General features: G+C 38.6%; 1 protein-coding gene and 1 pseudogene across 1 annotated transcript; one reads left to right on the top strand and one right to left on the bottom strand.

Moving 5' to 3' along the window:
• Positions 1 to 233: 233 nt before the first annotated feature.
• On the bottom strand, positions 234 to 5,534 carry LOC113119451 (E3 ubiquitin-protein ligase MARCH11-like). Its single transcript, XM_026288973.1, has 4 exons — positions 4,354 to 5,534; positions 2,906 to 3,061; positions 2,121 to 2,313; positions 234 to 1,256 (listed from the first exon to the last, which is right to left on the bottom strand). Exons 1-4 carry the CDS (start codon positions 4,705 to 4,707, stop codon positions 946 to 948), a joined length of 1,014 nt encoding a protein of 337 aa, XP_026144758.1. The 5' UTR covers positions 4,708 to 5,534; the 3' UTR covers positions 234 to 945.
• A 2,121-nt stretch (positions 5,535 to 7,655) lies between these two features.
• Positions 7,656 to 18,631, top strand: part of LOC113040967 (tenascin-R-like) — a 47,449-nt pseudogene continuing 36,473 nt past the window's right edge.

Genomic DNA, 18,631 nt, shown 5'->3' with positions numbered 1-18,631 from the left:
CTCAAAATTCAGACCTTTTTTCTTGCAATTCTGATTTTAAATCTCACAATTCTGACATTTAGTGAACTTAGAATTATGAGGAAAAGTCTGAAGTGGGAGATAAAAACTTGTGAATTTGAAAGTTGAAAATTCAGAATTGTGACAAAAAAGTCCTTTGTGGAAACAAAAAACAGAATTGCAAGCTGCAAGCTCTCAATTTATGATATATATATATTTTTGACAAAATAATTATGCTCCGTCATTGTAAATCTCTTTGGATTAAAGTGTCTGCTAGATGCATTAATCTAAAAGTCTTTTTTTTTTTGCATTTATCTTTTTAGCGATTTTTTGAAAAAATTTTCCGCTTTGTCATTATCGTCGCTCATTTGTTTTTTTTGGAGAAACATTATGTATTATATTTAGCATAGTGAATAAGCTAATAGTAGTGGCTGCTTCACAACCAATTTGAAAGTTTTATGCAGCTGCCACTACGGAGCAAAACGTCATGTCGGAGTTGTGGGAATGCAGCTTAATGTGAAAAAGCCTGTAACTGTGGTACCTGTACAATATGGCAGGTGAAGCTTAATGAACAGCTGCAGTGATAAGTTGTAGTTTATCAGTACTGAAATTATTAAAAATCTTAACATAAAAACAATTGGTTTAAAACAAACATTCATTCGTCTAACAGCATTTATACATTTTGTGTGCATTATCATTTTGAATCAGTCTGTGTGTGTGCGGAGAGCTTTGCAGTCTTATTTAGATGCTCAAAGGCTGATTCCGAACTTCAGGCTGGAAACACCTGTTCAGTATACAATACAACTTAATACTGTATTTAATTCAGTTTGCTTATCTTCTAAAGTGCTTTTCAAGTAAGGCTCCTCCCAACACTTAGGCTCCTCCCACTGGTTAGCCACTCCCACAGAGGACGATATAGATTGATCCCTGAAAGAGTTTCATTTGATGTCAAACTGACGTGACCCTAACAACCAGCTCCCCTGAGCCTTGCTCCTGCGGGGAGAGGTCAGAGGTCACATTCAGGCACATGGAGAGGAGGCGGAGGGGGCATGGAGGCGATGACTCCAGTCGGGTGGTCTGTGAGTTTGTGTTGGAGACAGTATGTGTGTGTGTGAGAGGCAGCCACAGGTTGCGGTGCGGGCTGTGCGTGCTCTCCAGGTCTCGGCTTTTATCGTAGTTCTGGACGTCCCAGAAAAGATTAACAGCTCGCCAGCGTATCAGCACATTGTACACAGCACCACCTTCATGAACAATCAGACCTGAAACACAAGCGTTCTATTAGCACTTGTAAACACTTTTAATAGTGCTGCTTATTGACTTAATTCACAAGCTGGATTATAAATTTGATTTGATATTGATTTAGTTCTTTGTACTGTATGTACAGTATATGGTAGAACACATACATTTTTCTTAAGATAATTTTTTTTTTTACTAAGGCTGTGAGCTATTCAACCCTGTAAGTTTGTATATTATTAAAGGTTCAAACTAGCAACAGAGTTCTAATTATAACATTTAATTGCTATATATTTCTGGATATAATAATCAACACTACTGTATATACAAACATTAAATTGCACATAATGCAATTTTTATAATGATATAATTTTACTCCAATTCATTGATAAAATATAAACCTTTAAACTAGTGTCTGTCATAAAAGCAAACATACTTTAAATATCACTAACTGGTTAAGTAAAAATAATGAAAATATAATACAGTGCATTTAATTATAACCAGGTGTTTTGTTTGGATTTCATTATATAATTAATTGAATTTGAAAGATGAAACTTTGTTTCCAATAAAAAGTAAGAAAGCACATAGCTTAGTGCGATTATTAGATGGGAGGTGCTACAAATATGTTTTAATGCCATTTTATTGCATCAGCCGAAAACAGCATAGACTGAAAAATCAATCTTGGGACTTAAGAATTGCTATGATTCATCGAAATGAAGATAGATTCAAATCGATTGATCGTCATTGTCAAACCAGCCCAACTTTACAGGATATCTTAGATTTGTCAGCCATAGTTAAAGGGACATGAACAAGCTAAATCAGCATATTAGCTTGAGAAAATTGTGCGGCATAGGACTAATGTGGTTTTTGTGCATATATTTGTGACTCACCGATACACACAAGGTCCATGACTGCATACATGCCATAGCAGATCTGGAACAGGATGTCACTGCGCTGCCATAGTGCTTCTGGGCTCAGTGCTGACCACAGCAGCCATGATACACTGGCCAACAGGAAGATGCCACCCAAAAACACTGCAATTGCCTGAACCTTCTCCACCAGAGTCATGGTGACAGTCTGCCACTGGCCAAATATACAAACACAGTCACTGATGCAAGCTCCAGACTGAGACTAAAGGCTGGGATACACTACATGACTTTAAATTTGATAGGATTTTAAAAACATTTGGAATCATACACTTAACGACTTCGTAAATGGTCACAGAAAAAAACTGGGCATCCTGCACTAAGGTTTAAACAATAACAGACTTTAGCTGTCCCGAAAACAACAAATTCAGGCAGAAACGTGTGCCTTGTTGCTAAGAGACACATGACAAATGAAAATAATATGTGTTCTAAATGTGCGTCTCAAACTCTGACCGCATGAAATCACAGTCTGATTAAAAATATCTGTAACGATCACCCATTACATGAATTTCTCAAATATGCAGACTTGCTCTGCCTTCTGACCACTAGCACTGATTTGTCCAGACTGTAAATCGGGGAAAAAATCTGGGCAAAAGTTATGTAATGTATTCCAGCCTTAATTTTACCGCAAATAAAAAGTCATAAAAATGCTGTTTTTAATTTCTTAAATGCTTCATTTTGGAATCATTTTCTTAGTCCGGAGCCCTGAACGATATATCATAAATGCCAGAATGTGTGTGTGTGTTCACCTGTTGTGGTGGTTTGATGTGTATAGGCAGGATGTTGAATCTATAGTTGCAGAGTTCACAGCTCCAGGAGCCCTTCTCACTGATCCACTTGAGCAGACACTGCTGATGAGCATGTCGGACAGATCCTGCACAGCGGCACGGGCTCAGCAGCTCCCCCTGCAGACGGGTCAATCAGCCAATCAAACACGTCCAATAAAGGACAGATTCAGTTGAGCTGATGATTCACTGCTGTATCATTGCTTATTGTGTGCCTTTGTAGATGAGTTGAGCATTACGGTTGTGGAACCGTGAACAATGGCACAGATTAGAGGTTTTGTCTAAATGAGGAGAACATTTAGAGTGAATGAAACACTATGCACATAATGACAGAGATTCATCTCTGTGAGTGGTCGGGAAATGATTCATCTGTGCATTCGTGAATAATTTCAGAAACATCCTCATTTAGAACTATAATGAGTCAGAAAGAGTATGCAAGACAATCACACACACACACACAAACACAAGGCGCCTCGAGGAAGCACATTAATTGCAGGAAGTGAAGAGCATTAGACACGAATGGCACAGCAGGTATTCTAATGGATCTAACCATCTCACACACACACACACACACACACCACACTCTCTGCAATAAGAATCATCAAGGTTTTCAATATTCTAATAAATGCATTAATTATGTAGGCCTAAAATAAATGTTTGTTTACAAGGGTTATATTTATCAGACTATCGTAACACTTGTCACCATTGGATTTAATTGTGAACTGCTTTGACCACCATTACCTGCATAAGACCATCAGGTTGGGACAACCAAATTCAGAATTCATCAACTGCCTCTAATGTAATTCATGAGTTTCAATTAAAAATTGCATTAGCCACTTGTGTTGGGATCACTGGCCTCACACCAGATTTCATCTAAAAATGCTTTCAGTACATGAACCTAGGTGGATTCTCAGTGATTGATTAATTGATTGACCAACAGGAAGTTGAAACTGAATTTTGAATTTGAATTATAGGAAGAGAATGAACTTAACTTGTAATTCAAATAAATTCAACACAGATCGTTTTTTTTACATATAACACTATATATTTAGAATGATTTAATATATAATAATTTATGCAAAATGTATTATTACAGTTGTGTACACTTTATTGTGATATCTGTTTATTTTATACTATTTATGTTTACGCTTTCTATGATTGTGATCGGATGCTCGGATAAAAGCATCTGATAAAATAAAAAAAAATTAGTGACATTAAGATTAGTTTGCTGTTTACTAACTCAATTAAAATTCAGTTCAAGTTCAGGTATTGAATAGGAGTTTAAAAGACGTTCCCAGCTCATTTCTGAACGGCGCACAATCCTGGCTACAACCAAAGACGTCGTTGTGACGCAAATATACACAGACCGACAATAAATAACGCTGACGGAACGATGAACGGCCTGACTTCACCTGCTCGGCTCCTTGAAAGCAAATCCGACACCCTGGAGTCGGGATGCAGCTCTCGTTGCTGCAACTGGAGCCCACTGTTTCCGGTTTCCCCACGCTCTGTCCGACGATGTCCTCGGCCGGTGTGTCCGTCCTTGCCCGCGCACCATCCTCGTTCTCGATCTCTGTGATCGGATCACTCGCTGCCGGTGTTTCAGCACCAGAGCCCGACTGCAGGTCATCCTCACCGAGCTCGCCATCGCTGCCTATCACCGTTTGGACCTGAATCTCTGCGGCGGCGACGGTAACGGTGGTGCCTCCCGGTGGTTCATCCACCGTCTGCACGTTCAGCGGACCCGCCTCTGCTTGCACGTCCATGAACGACGGCACTTAAATCAGAATGAAATAGCAAAATGATGGGGTTTGAGCTCTTACGGCCTCTATCAGATTTCCCTCCGGGATACTAGGTCTGGCCATATATCTCCGTCTCAAACATCATGCGTTCTTAGAAAGGCACACATCTGCAGATTAGATGTCCAGGCTGTGGGGCATGTTGTGCTCGGTGTCTTGTTGGCTGAAAGGAGCTTTTCCCCGGAAGACACATTTCCATTCGGGCGCGGTGCTGGTACACCGAGCAGAGAAGGCACGAGACACGCATAACCACACAGCTAACCTGCTCCGGTCCAGTGTGTGAGTGTTGAATGAGCGAGTAAAGATGAGCGACGAAGCTGTTATTGACGGGAAAGTCGTTTGAGTAAGCGTTCTGTAAAGGACCCGCGAGCCACCCACCCCGGAGCCACGCGCACTTTGCGCTTATTGCCCTTTCCAAGATTTACCAGGGTAACCATAGTTACCCACTAGTTGAAACGGTGGTCATTTTATATTATGCCTAATATGAAATAAAAGCCATCACTATGAAGCAAAGAAGAAAGACTGAAAGGTTTTTATGATGACGATAGCCAACCTTTTACATTCCAAATAGCCTACATTTATAAACATTCTGTCTGTAATGTAAAGAATTGTCATCAGTGGCATCTAAAGCTAAATCGGTGTAGCCTAAGATTTATATTTTGCCTTTAAAGTGGTGACAGAGTGATTATTTTAATATTAGCATTTTTAATTATTACTACGAAACCGGTTGAATTTCATTATAGTTAAACACGTTCAATTGTGGAATATGATAGATAACGTTTCAAAAATATCAAGGTCACCTTATTATATAAGAAATGTGTATATATATATATATATATATATATATATATATATATATATATATATATATATATATATATATATATATAGGTGGGAGAGTAGTCTGAATTAGATTCTAGCATCTTGTGCCAGTTCACACATTAAACTCCTTGCGTCAGCCTAGAGTGTTTTGACCAATCACAGCGACCAGATTTACATACCTCGACAGTTTTACTGTGTTCAGGTTTATGCGTCGTTTTGATCTAAGCATTTAATCTGTACATAAATTACAATATTACTGTTTTAATCCTCATGTTATGTTGTGTGTTTTACGTCTTTATTTTTAAATTTCCTTTTGCTAAAACTGTACCAAGATGCTGTAGGCTATAAGTGAAGAGTCATCTATTTTTCATCAAACAGGCCCTCAAAATGTTTACTTTTAACTTGCCACAGATCTTCATATTTACTGATATAAATACAGTGCTGTTGCCAGATGTAAAGTTCCTCAACTGATGTGGTGTTTCTGTCCCACAGGCATATGCTTGCAGTGTTTTATGGTTTATCTGAGGTTGTAATTACCGTCTGGTGCTCAGCTGTTAGGTTTGTGTTGTGTGTTTCTCTCAAGGCTAGGTGGGCCATATGAAACTTGTATATAACTTGCTTACCACAGGTAATAAAACTGAATTGATCCAATGCTTGCTAAGATTTGTCTTTACTTAAAGGTTAAAGATGCTATTGCTGTTACTTTATGCTTTGCTCTAAGCATGCCCTGTTCATTTTTGACTGAAATAAAAAAGAGGCTATAGAAGTACGGTGGGTTCAATGGATTGCACTGTTCACAGCCTTGGTTTCATCCTAGTAAAATTCAGGCTATGGCATCAACCCTGACAGTGTTACACAACTGGTAAAGTGGAAAAACTGGTCTTGAGAAAGATGAGAGGTGCAGAGGTGTTTTGCAGAAATAAATGAAAAACAAATGATTCAGAATGTATGACCTTTATTCACCAACTGTGCCTTCACACAACATAAAACACAAAACACACAAAAGGAGTTTGACCAGTAATGTGGGAGACACAACAACACGGATTAATAAAGTAAATAAATAAATATATTTGTAAAGTGACAACACAAAAGTGACAAGACACAAGATAGGTTCTGTAAATTAAAATGTATCATGACATGATAATAAATGTCAATATCCATGCTTAAATGAAACAATCGTTGAGTTAAAAGTTGAGTTAAAGATGCACATTTTGACTATCAATTATTTGCTCTTACTAGATTTGACTGATTTTCTCTCATACCACCGTTCACCAGAGGGAGGCATCATAACCCCTCTAAACATTTGGATAGTTCTTCAATTGTGTAGTAAAATTCTTTGTAAACTGGTAAAAGAGAACTAATTAATAATATTATATAAAAATACATGAATAATAATATATAATTGTATTATATATTACATTTACATAACAAATATATAATAATCATGAATCAAAAATCTTAACATAATAAAACGTGTAGCTAACATTAGGCCTACATAGATTGAGCAGCCCGCTTTCCTGCTTAGATAATAAAAATATATTTTAGTATTGTAATGAGTGAAAAATGAAACGTGAACTAATTGCAATGGTATTCACTTGCTTTCATTACCCTATAATACCTCATAAAACGGGTGAGAAATTTTATATTATATTACCCTTCAAAGATTCACGCAAATAGCCGTTGTGTGTCCCGCATTCACCCGGGACGTGTTTGATTCACTGTACTGTAGGTCCTTTTATTTTCACACAGCTGCCGCTTTCCGTTACAGCCGGGGCGCGCGCGCGCTGTAGCTCTCTAGTGCGTTTAAACCATAGGTCACGTGAGCAAGACGGTAGCAGCGGGCACGGTGGCACCGCAGTGGAGACACGGGCAGCTTCGCTCCTGTGCACCACTCTAGGATCAGAAGGAAGCCGAGCGAAATCGAAAACCGAGAAAACCCGACCGGTGATGACGGGTCTCCAGTAACGCGTCTGCTCGCTGTCCATCCGCGCTCACACTCATGCGGTCTGTTTTTGCACCGTGAAATACACGTTTGACACCGTGTGCTCGGGAAACACAGAGAGGCACCAAGGCTTGGATGTGCTGGAGTCCCAATGGCAGACCGTGATTCGTTACCGCTGCCGTTGGAGGTGCGCGCGCGGCTGGCGGAGCTCGAGCTGGAGCTATCGGAGGGTGAGTACGTTAGTTGCCCGTTTGTCTGGTCAGAGAGGGAGAAAGTGAACGAGAGAAGGAGAGACACATAGTACATGTATCAGATTTAAGTGAACGCTTGTTTACGTTTGCAAAACTGGACAGAGCGGTTCCGGTGACCTTGGATGAGGAAAGAAATGTGTATTTTAAGACACTTTTGATACGTTGCTGTTGGGATGTATAAAGAGAGATGTATCTTTTGGAATTTAAAGTCTCTCTCTCTCTCTCTCTCTCTCTCTCTCTCTCATATTCCGTTTCCATTCTCCATTCCAGTGAACTGTTCATAACACGGCCACCGCCTTTGTGAATATATAGGGCACGTAAATCAGTTAGAAGTGAAGCTGCATTTGTAAAGCATTGGGATATTCCTCTGCCTTTCCTTTGTTGTGTATTTTTAAGTAATACGACTTGCTCATAAAGTTTTTAACACTCGGTGCTTCTCTTTCTCTCACTCCATGATATTACTTGAGAAACCCATGTGCTATGACATACCCCTGTGATAGTTTTCTGGTCACACGTTTTGGGTTGAATATTAAATGTACAAGTAAATGTATGTAAGAATGCAAGTATATGCAAGCAAACATTCAGAATATTTGTGATGGTCATAAAAACAGCATTTTCATGGGGGCCAGTGAAATTGTTTTATGCCCTGACCTTGGTTTTCAAGATTTTATTCCAAGGACCCCCAAATATAAGGATCTCCTTGTGGGGGACCCCCTTTGTAAAATATAAGGCTTTTAAATTGATTGTTTAATGCATCTTTATATCTTCACATCTAAACAGATCTGTGTGTAAAAAAAAAAAGTTTAGTTTATTAAACTTTTCATTTATTTAACAGGTACCATAACACAAATGGTCAGATTTTTGTGCCAGATTTAGCAAGATAGCTAATTTGCATCTGTAGTCCCTGGGCAGGATGTTGTTACATGAAATTACTGCATTAACAGATATTTTAAAGCCAAAATTATGATTTATTTTTTTATTGTATTAAGTTAACTAGTCTGTGTATGTATAAGATGCTATACAAGAAACATCTTTAATAATAATAATACAATTATTTGTATACAATTTTGCATAATAAATATATTTTCAAAGTAGCTTTACAGAGAGCAAACTAAATGTGTCAAAAAAAATTTTGAGCACATGTACATTGAAGGGATGGAGAGATGAGAATTATGGACATTGATAACAAAGTAATGTGAAAATGCAAATATTTCCACTCAGTTTTTTTTTTCACTGACCCCCAAGCAGCCCCTTGTGTAATGTGGACCCCAGTCGGAAATTCCCTGCCATATAAGTCAGTAGTCGGCCCCACTTGTTGAACGTCGTCAAGGAGAGATGTTTGTATATGTTATGCCTGCAATGTGAGAAATACATTTTTCGCAAGCACAAATAATCCATGTTGTTTCTCCTCTCTACACAAAAGAAAAAACCTGCTTGTATAATAATTATACAAGAGTGGGAAAATAGTTTAAAATAGTTTCAGATGAAAGTAGCATGTCACACAGTTGCTGTAATGAGTGGTTCATGAAGACAGTGTGCCACATGGCCAGTTACAGCAGAAAGGTGTCTGGGTTTTGTGGTTTGTGTTTCATGTAGATTGCATCATTTCTTCTAACAGAGAAACCCAGAGAAGGATGATTCCCCTTATTAGGCCACATCTGCCACCATCCCTGTGTGAATGAGACAGTGCTCTGTTATTTTGTATACTTCAATCAGATATTAAAATAATCCATCATTTTGTTTGTTCCAACACAAACAGTTCAGGAGTTCAGAATGTTCCCATTGACTCCTGACCTGGTCCAGTGAAACAAGGTAGGATACTTAAGGGGGAAATATTTCACAGAATTCCTTGTTTTGAAGCTTTTTACTCTATACTTAAGACTACAATATTTCCATGTAAATATACGTTATATTTTTAACAAATTAGCGCGTGTGACATGCATTCATAAGCTTGTTGTATATATCCTATTTGTGTGTATGGATTGGGGCATCTGTTGTCACTGTTCTGTTGCTTTGGCTTCTGCCCTAGTTTCCACACATACTGTCATCTGATTGGCTTTCATGCCACAGGCAATTGTTTCATTGGTTCACAGTCTCTCATGCTGTATTGGGATTGGCTCTGTGGATAAAGGCTTATGGGGGCAGAAGAGTCATTCTGGAGGATTAGGGTCTTCATTTGAACATAGTTACATACACTTACACTAATGCACTCATGCAGAATATAACCGTGTGTATGTGATCTGATTTTGATAACTGACAAGTGAATGTCACAATTTGATTAAACCGATAATATGACTTCTTTGTAAACAGACTGTTTAAGTAATATGTTGCTGTATCTATTTGTTTTTATAGATACAACACAATAATTGTAGTTCTGTACGTTCTAATAATATTCACCTGGTGAGTAGTTTATTGTAATGGTTGCAAACAGTAGATCTGTGTGTAAATATGGGTGTGTGTGTGTGTGTGTGTGTTAGAATGACATTGTCACCTGTGTGTACAGGTGTCAGCACAGGCAGAGCTATTACTGTTTACATATAGGATTCTGCAGGACATCAGGTGTTACAGAAAGACTCATTGTATTAGTAATGAAAAGAAAATATACATCATACATTCTTAAAAATAAAGATTCTTTATTGGCATGTAGGCTAGTTCAAAGCTATTGGATGGCATCAGAAGACTTGAAAAATATACAAAATGTATGGTGTTGTTTTGTCATTTCTGGAGCTTGATAGTTCCCGTCTCCCAGTCACTTATTGAATCATTCTTTTGTGTTCCACAGAAGAAAGTCATACAGGTTTGGAATGATATGAGGGGGGGTGAGAAAATGATGACAGAATTAAATTTTGGGGTGAATTATCCCTTTAAAGGTGAAGTTTTTTTTTTTTTGTTAATTCTTTCTTGGATGAATTTGTTGAAACGACTTTAAAGTAAGCCATTACTGGGTTGACTTGCTAAAGAGTGTAAACACTAAACACTGTGATGCTATCAAAACATACTGTTTGTTTGAGTGGCCTGACATATCAGCTTAGCTCAACCAGTGGCACAAGTTTGACGGAGGACTACCTGTTTGACCAAGCAATGGATGAAAGGAAAACCTTTTTTGAAATGACTCTTGGTGCCATTTATATGTGTAATTTTAGAATGAGGTTTGGGGTTTAGTACAGCTTTACTTTTCATCTGCTAAGATGTGCTGTCCATGTTTTACTAGTAAACATGACAGTTTAAACTTCTGTCAGATCATCTTCTTGAGCAGACAGGTCAGATTTTCATAGCCTCATTAGTGGCTCAGAGAGAGACTGAATGGGGTTTCTATGGATGCTGATTCACCATCTCCAGGAGTCATCTATTAGTAAACCCATCACCCTTGTTTCTGCTTTCATAACCAACTCTCTAGTTGTATTACAAACATACTCGTTCAGTCGTATTTTGAAGCCTAAAACAAGATTTGTTCGTTTGACTTGTCTTTATTTGGCACTGTTGCTTATGCTTGTGTTTACAATTTAACATTCTTCTGAGGAGAAGCACTATTTTTTGAATATGTTTGTTCAATAATTGCACTCTCTACTCTCTCATTTTGGTAAGAAAGGTTATTGCTATGAATCTGAATGTTTGATATAGTGTGCAGAGACTATGTGCATGTCAAGGTGTCAGTAAACAGGGTTGGTTGTTCTGTAGTTTCTAGGGCTGGTCTAGCAGGTGGACTCTTCAGTGTGAAGCAGGTCTGTTTGGATGCAAAACTGCTTTTCATTTCTCTTCAAAAGAGTTGTTTCTTGTTTAGGCAGTTTTTTATGTTTATGATGTTGCCTATTATATTGTCCAGACCAGGGTTTTTCAAACATTTTGACTGAATCCCTTTTAACTAAAATATTTACATGAAGTACCCCAAGTTAATATTTCAGAAATTGAACAGCCCATTTGCATGTTCATGGTTCCCTGATTTGTTGGTTAATGGTCACACGATATGCAGGTAAACAGGTTTTTATTATTATTATTATTTATTAATGAAAAATGTATTACTTTTTTTTGTTAGTTGACAAATGTATTTACTTATTTGACTCACACATTCAAGTCTACATTCACAAATCTGAAAAGGAAAAAAGGTATAAATGTCAGGATTTCTTTAACTGTTCTTTCCAGAAGACCAATGGGCACTTTCCAACAATAAATATGTTGTGTTGTAAAAAGTGAAGTATGGTGACCCATACTCAGAATTTGTGCTCTGCACCCATCCGAAGTGCACACACACAGAGCAGTGAACACACACACACTGTGAACACACACACGGAGCAGTGGGGAGCCATTTGGGGGTTCGATGCCTTGCTCAAGGGCACCTAAGTCATGGTATTGAAGGTGGAGAGAGAACTGTACATGCACTCCCCCCACCCACAATTCCTGCCGGCCCGAGACTAGAACTCACAACCTTTCGCTTGGGAGTCTGACTCTCTAACCATTAGGCCACGACTTCCCCTTCAGAAAGTGGGCAGCAACAATACTATACAACAATACTGTATATGTCAATGGGTTCTCTGAGTGTGCATTTGTAATATTTTGCTTCATAATGTTTATTAAGTGAACAACTAGAACTGCATAACCTTTTAAAGGGGCCAGTTTTCCTTTCTCTTTGGGGTGTTACTAGCTGTTAGTGAATAGATCAGATCCTTAAAGTTGCAAAGACTAAATTCTCAAACCCAAAGAGATATTCTTTCTAAAAGTTAAGACTCGACCACTCCCTCCTAAAATGCCTCGTTTTAAACACGCCCCCATATGTCTACGTCACTGTGTGGGAAGATTTGCATAACACCGGCCAAACGTTCACGCAGAGAAAGAAGGTGTATCTTTGATTCTCGCTGTAGTATTGCTGCCGTCATCTGCCATGTCGTGGAGATGCTGTGCCTTCCAAAAGAGGACACAACTAGGAAATAGTGGTTACGTTGGTTTTATAACACGGCATCACAGTATGTTAAGTGGCGTAACATTTCGGTCACACACTTGAGCCACTGGATAGCTGGCCAATCATAGCACACCTTACTTTTCAGAACAATGAGCTTTGTAAAAATCGACACGTTTCAGAAAGGCAGCACATAGAGGAGAAACAATAATGTACAGTATGTGGAAAATAATGTTTTTTTTCTTCTAACCTTAAATTGCATAAAAACATTTAATTAATCTTTTAGCAGCATCATACCCCCCCCCCCAATACTTAATGTGTGTGAATTTTTATTGGTGGGTTGTCATGTGAAGTTACTCTTTCCACAACTGCAGCTGTCCAAAAGCCCGTCATGATGCTATTTTTATTCATTCTCTCTCTCTCTCTCTCTCTCTCTTTCTCTCTCTCTCTCCCTCACACACACACACACACTTGCATATATACACATACATCTTACTGCCTCAAAGACACCAGTCATTTCTCTTTTATTATTAGAATTATTAATGATAGTTTTATAAGAGCTGATGTAATCATACATATTGTTGTTTTATAGAGGGAATGTTATACTCTGTCTCTAAAGATTTCAGTTCTCTCCTTATTTCCATGCTTTTGCATTCATCTAGAGCTCCAGGCTATCTTAGAGCAGAGTGTGTGTTTGAATCAGATGTGACCTACATAACATTTTATTATGCTGTTTATAATGGTGTTGGCATTAGATTGGTTAGTTTATTATGCTGTTTATGATGGTGTTGGTATTAGATTGGTTAGTTTATTATGCTGTTTATGATGGTGTTGGGCTGTTGGCATTAGATCGGTTAGTTTACGCTCTCACCTGCTAGTCTTACATCTCTAAACAGGAAACCTGCAGAATATCAGCAAGATACTGAAGTTCAGAGTGGTCATCCTTCAGAAATATCATGATTTTACGTGAATTAATGGTGTTAACTTGGGGCTCATTCAGATTTTTATTGAGAAATAATAATGTAATAGTTTTTATCACTGATTTGATTGCAGAAAGTCTACTTGAGGCTCATGCTTTTTAGAGTGACTAAATCTTTTCCAGTCACACTTAAGTTAATAATTGTGTTACAACCCAGACCAAAATGTCCATGTGTGCTTTTATTATCTGTAGCTCTTCTGTTATCATTACTAGAGTGATACAAGTGTAAAAGGAAGCAATCTGTATGGTATTAATAATCAACTATCAGTAATCAGTTTCAGATCAGATGATTCTCACACCTTCAGTGAAGGTCTGAACAATGTGGCGTGTGTTTCAGAGAATCATAAATGATTATTGTACTGATGTTATCATGCCCTCTTGTCTTTATCATTGCTGCAGGCCAGCAAGCTGAGCGTGTGTCTATACCAGATTTTATAAGCTTGTCTGAGGTCCTTCTGCAGGGTAGAACCCACTCTAGCTCCCCAAACAACCTAGATGTTGAATATAACCTGGATAAAGCAAGATGCTGGAAGCGTTCCTTTGGGCAAAATGAAAATCCATGTCAAGTGTGATGTTTGTGCTCTGCCTCTTCTAGCGGTGTTGATGGGAGAGAAGTAGTGATATAGATGTGTGAATGAAGAGTTTTAGAAGAGATGTCAGTGTCACACACTGAGCTCAGATTTACCAAAATATCAGAGTCTGAAATCAAAAGTTTCACAAAACAATTCTAGAATTCTAGAAATATTACAATTTAAATGACAGTTTTCTATTTAAACATGTTAAAATGTTTAGACATATTTTTTTTTTTGGCTAATTTTAGTGATTGTGTCATTTAAAAGTTCTTCAGCATTCACCTTTATTGCTCTGAACTTTGACCTATAGTGCATTTGAAAAACCCCTGTTTTGCACAGTGTTTTAAAGAGAACTGTACTGCTGGCTTCTTTGAGCTCTGTTTAACAAGGTGTTTCCTCTCACAGATCTGACTGAATTTACACAGCATTCTTTGTGAACCCAAGTATTTAGCCTAAGTGCCACAGGGTCAACTGTTTCTGAGAAACTTTGCATCAGTTATCCTCCCACACTCATTTGTTCAGATCACATGACATAAAAATGCCGATTCTAATGTTCCAATAGTCTGAGAGCAACTAAACCATCGCAATGATATTTGCATGCTTTTCAAATGGGGTTCACAGTTACATTTGGCAGTTTTTGACAGGCAGCCAGATGTAATAAAGTGGCCCCTGAGCTCAAACATGAATGTTTGGTGTGTGTATATATTCGTAAGCTCTTATCTTGGATTTGATTTGATTATGAATGTTTACATTTGCTCAGGTTTCAGTATAAGCATATGTTGTTCATGTCTTTGAATGCACATATATTATGTAAAGCTCAGTGCAGATTGACCTAGTGACCCATTTTCTGTTTTTCCCCTCCAGGTCTGTGCATGTGCGTACAATCAAATCTTCCTTTCATCTTGAATGCAGAAATGTATTTAAAGTTCTTTTTTTGCATAATGGAGGGGTAATCTTGTGAGAAACGGGCCTCCATGTCTTCATTTCCTGCGGGTCTCTGAGGCGGCGGCCACATCTATGTTGCCATGGATATTATTTGTGATATTTTTTGGGGATGCAGGCATTAAAAGTGGAAATGATGATTTCGTTTGATTAATCTAACTTTAAAAAATGTTTTCAGGTGATATCACCCAGAAGGGCTACGAGAAAAAAAGATCCAAACTTTTACAAGCTTACCTACCTCACACACCAGGTAACACACATACCATCCTTTACCAAGCAGCATACAGTTTGTATTGTGTTAAGATTGCGTTTGTTCCTCTATGTTTGCTGTAGGGGCAGAGCGCCGCATCCCTGTCACACCATCTTCATCCTCTTCCTCATCCTCCCGTTACCAACGCCGACGGTCCACTGGCACGAGGGATGAACGTTACCGCTCAGGTGAGATAAATGACATGGATTTACACAGACACACACACAATCTGACTTCCAGGAGACATAATACAGGCTTTTTGCTGTTTATGCCATAATTCCAGCAAACATATATACACTTATTTGCTGATTTCCAACAAAATACAGAAATCTGATGCAGTTGTACTTACATGAATGTGGTCTTTTATCATAGGGACGGCTCCATGTTTTAATAGCCAACGATGTGCAAATCCAGCGTCAACTTGGGCTTTGTTTATAAAACATTCGTCACTTAAATGACCGGAACACATTAACGGACTTGATACACTCCATTTCTGCCCCGGAAAAACGAACTGCATCCACTGTTCATGTAACGCTGGGTTCTTTGGGAAGCTGAACACTGTAAACCTTCCATCAAATTCAAAAACACACTTATTTGGAGACATTCTTGAACAAATCCTATGCAGCGTTGCCGACGATTTCCCGATGAAGCGCGTTGATGTGCGCGGTCTCACTCTCCTCTGGTCAACGTGTGCGCAGGCTCGCTTTTCCGGGAGAAATGCTCATATAAGGAGTTCCATCATCGTCTACATCATTAGATCCAAGAACGAAGAAAAAAAGCCAAAACTTGTGCCAACCCTGTCATTCTTCCAAATTATTTTTTTAAAACTTTGCCCATGTTAAGCATGAGAATCAATCTCTTTAACACTGGGAACAACTCAGAATACATGAAACACCATTGTAGCCCCCCTTTAAGCAGTAACACATGAGCAAGAATATCATCAGAACTTGAAATACGATATAGATTTTATACAACAGTTTAATAAACAAGATGTCAACATTGTCTGTTCTTGCCCTTTTTTGCCAAACATCTTTTAAAACATTAATCTCAAAACTGTATTTATCCAGTTAACATCTGCATATGGAGTTTTAATTGCAACATTTTCATTAACTAAATTATATTTATTTTGAATCTATTTATTTACTAATTAAAATTCAAAAGTATCAATATAAAAGAATGTCATGCAAGACTTTTTTCCATCTGTTATAATAAGAACTTTTCAGAAGGTTGTTCTGTATCTTCAGAACATGTTATTGGGCTTAGATGTAATCTTTTGCCAGTGTCAGTATTTCCTCTATGGATAAACCACTGAATAAATAATCTTCCTAAATAAATCTCAGAAAAGCTGTAAAAACTCTGTTTTCTTTCTCTCAGATGTTCACTCCGAAGCTGTTCAGGCTGCGCTGGAGCGACACAGTGAAAGAAAGATGGCTGTGCTCTTGCCATCCAAGCGGCAGTCGCTCATCGGTCAAACCTCCATGGACACGTATACACCTCCAGGTGTGTGTGTGTGTGTGCAAAAGGCAGTGAGTAAGTGTGTTTGTGAGTGTGTGTGTGTGTGTGTATGTGACTGTTTTCTTTGTGTCTCTGTAGACTCGTCCTCCGGCTCTGACGCTGAGGGGTCTCTGGGGAGGGCAGGGGGTGTCAGCGTGGACTCCTGGATCAGCAGAGCTCTCCATGGCTCACCTTCCACATCTTCGTCATCATCATCCCACAGCAACAGCTCTGCCAACGCAGCCCGACTCGCAGAGACCAACATGCACTCATACGGCAGTAAGAACACAAATGTTCACATTGCAGCCAAATAAACATAGATATTAATCAGTCATATTATAAATGAGTCTTTAGGTCACTCCTTATGAAATAAGACACATTTGGCACCTGATAGGGGTCTCTTTAAACTTCCTTCCCTTATCAAGATCATCTCACTTCAGCCAATTGGCTTCTCATGCTCAACTAAATTTAGCCAGTAAGTTCTATTTGCCTAACCAATATTAGCTTCTAATGTTCAAATTATTCCAGCAAATGAGCTCCTTATGCTTAACTCAAACCAGCCAATTAGCTTCTTATGTGGTAAAAAGTTATTAGCTTGAATATTTAATGGTAATATGACTGCTTTAGGATAGCTGTCTAATTTTTCCCTTTCAATTTCTCCCCGAGCTGGTCCGATGTCTCATCTCTCTCTGAAAAGGTGGGGCTTAAGAGAAATGGGCGTTTCTGCTGAGAATGGAATAGTTGGCAGGCACTCCAGGGACTACCAATCAGATCGCCCTTGGTCATCTCTGGATTCTGAGGGTCAGTATTTCATGATTCTTTGGACTATAGACTTGTCTGACATAAAAAAGGGAGTTCATAGCTCCATTGTTATTTGGTGCCCAGCGTTCTTCAGAATATCTTCATTTGTAATCCACAGAAAAAAAAGTCATGCAGGTTAGAAATTACTTAAGGTTTAAGCAAATGAAGCCAGAATTTTTCAGACAATAGTTAATTATACTGGGCCGGGTTTCCCAATAACGATTAATCTTACTGCTTAAGAGCGTTTCTACTAGTAATTTTATGAACGTTCGTTATTGTTTCACGTGCATTTCCCAAAAATGCACTTAACACAGTTGCACGTAGCCGTGCTTTAAGTGATACTGTATAAGTTGCTATCCGTTGGTCAAGTGCTGAAATGTCATCATGGTTCGTAATTGTAGTAGACTACACACTCATTTTTTGAAATGTTAACCTAATGCTGCGTTCCATAAAGCTATAATATAATATAATATAATATAATAATAGTTATAAGTATATTTGTAGAGACTTTATTTTACAGGCCCGAGATGGCTGCATTTATAAGCACTTGAATAAAGTTAAAGGTGTAATGATTGTCCTGCAGGTGACCACATAAATCTGTCTTCTTACGATGCGCTTAGGGCTTTACGATTGCTCCAGAGCACTCGTAGATCTACCATGATTTTCAAGTGCTACTTCAGTTACGAAGCTTTCAGGAAACAGACCATAATATTAAGATCGGTCGTACGATCGTTTTTTACGAACAACTTAGGCTTATGTAGCTTTCTGGGAAACGTAGCCCTGATTAGTTAACCTGTTTGTTTGTGTACTGCAGACAGTCTGACGGCCCCTCCTGACATCACCAGCTACATGGCAGACCCCGCCCCCATCTCTGTTCAACGCCCACAGGTCGCCATGATAACCAGGCCCCCGTCCAAATATGGCAATGCTGAGTTGATGGAGACAGG

This window comes from Carassius auratus, chromosome 2 (assembly GCF_003368295.1).
Source record: "Carassius auratus strain Wakin chromosome 2, ASM336829v1, whole genome shotgun sequence".
Taxonomy (NCBI): domain Eukaryota; kingdom Metazoa; phylum Chordata; class Actinopteri; order Cypriniformes; family Cyprinidae; genus Carassius; species Carassius auratus.
Note: the sequence above shows the minus strand (reverse complement) of the source record. Positions and strands in the feature narration are given on the sequence as shown.

What these genes read in the sequence shown, in the direction of transcription:
- LOC113119451 (XM_026288973.1), bottom strand. Translation starts at nt 4,707, where the DNA reads ATGGACGTGCAAGCAGAGGCGGGTCCGCTGAACGTGCAGACGGTGGAT. An exon ending in ACATCAAACCACCACAACAG is followed by an intron (nt 2,314 to 2,905) that starts GTGAACACACAC and finishes ATATTTGGCCAG; the next exon opens with TGGCAGACTGTCACCATGAC. An exon ending in CATGGACCTTGTGTGTATCG is followed by an intron (nt 1,257 to 2,120) that starts GTGAGTCACAAA and finishes CTTGTGTTTCAG; the next exon opens with GTCTGATTGTTCATGAAGGT.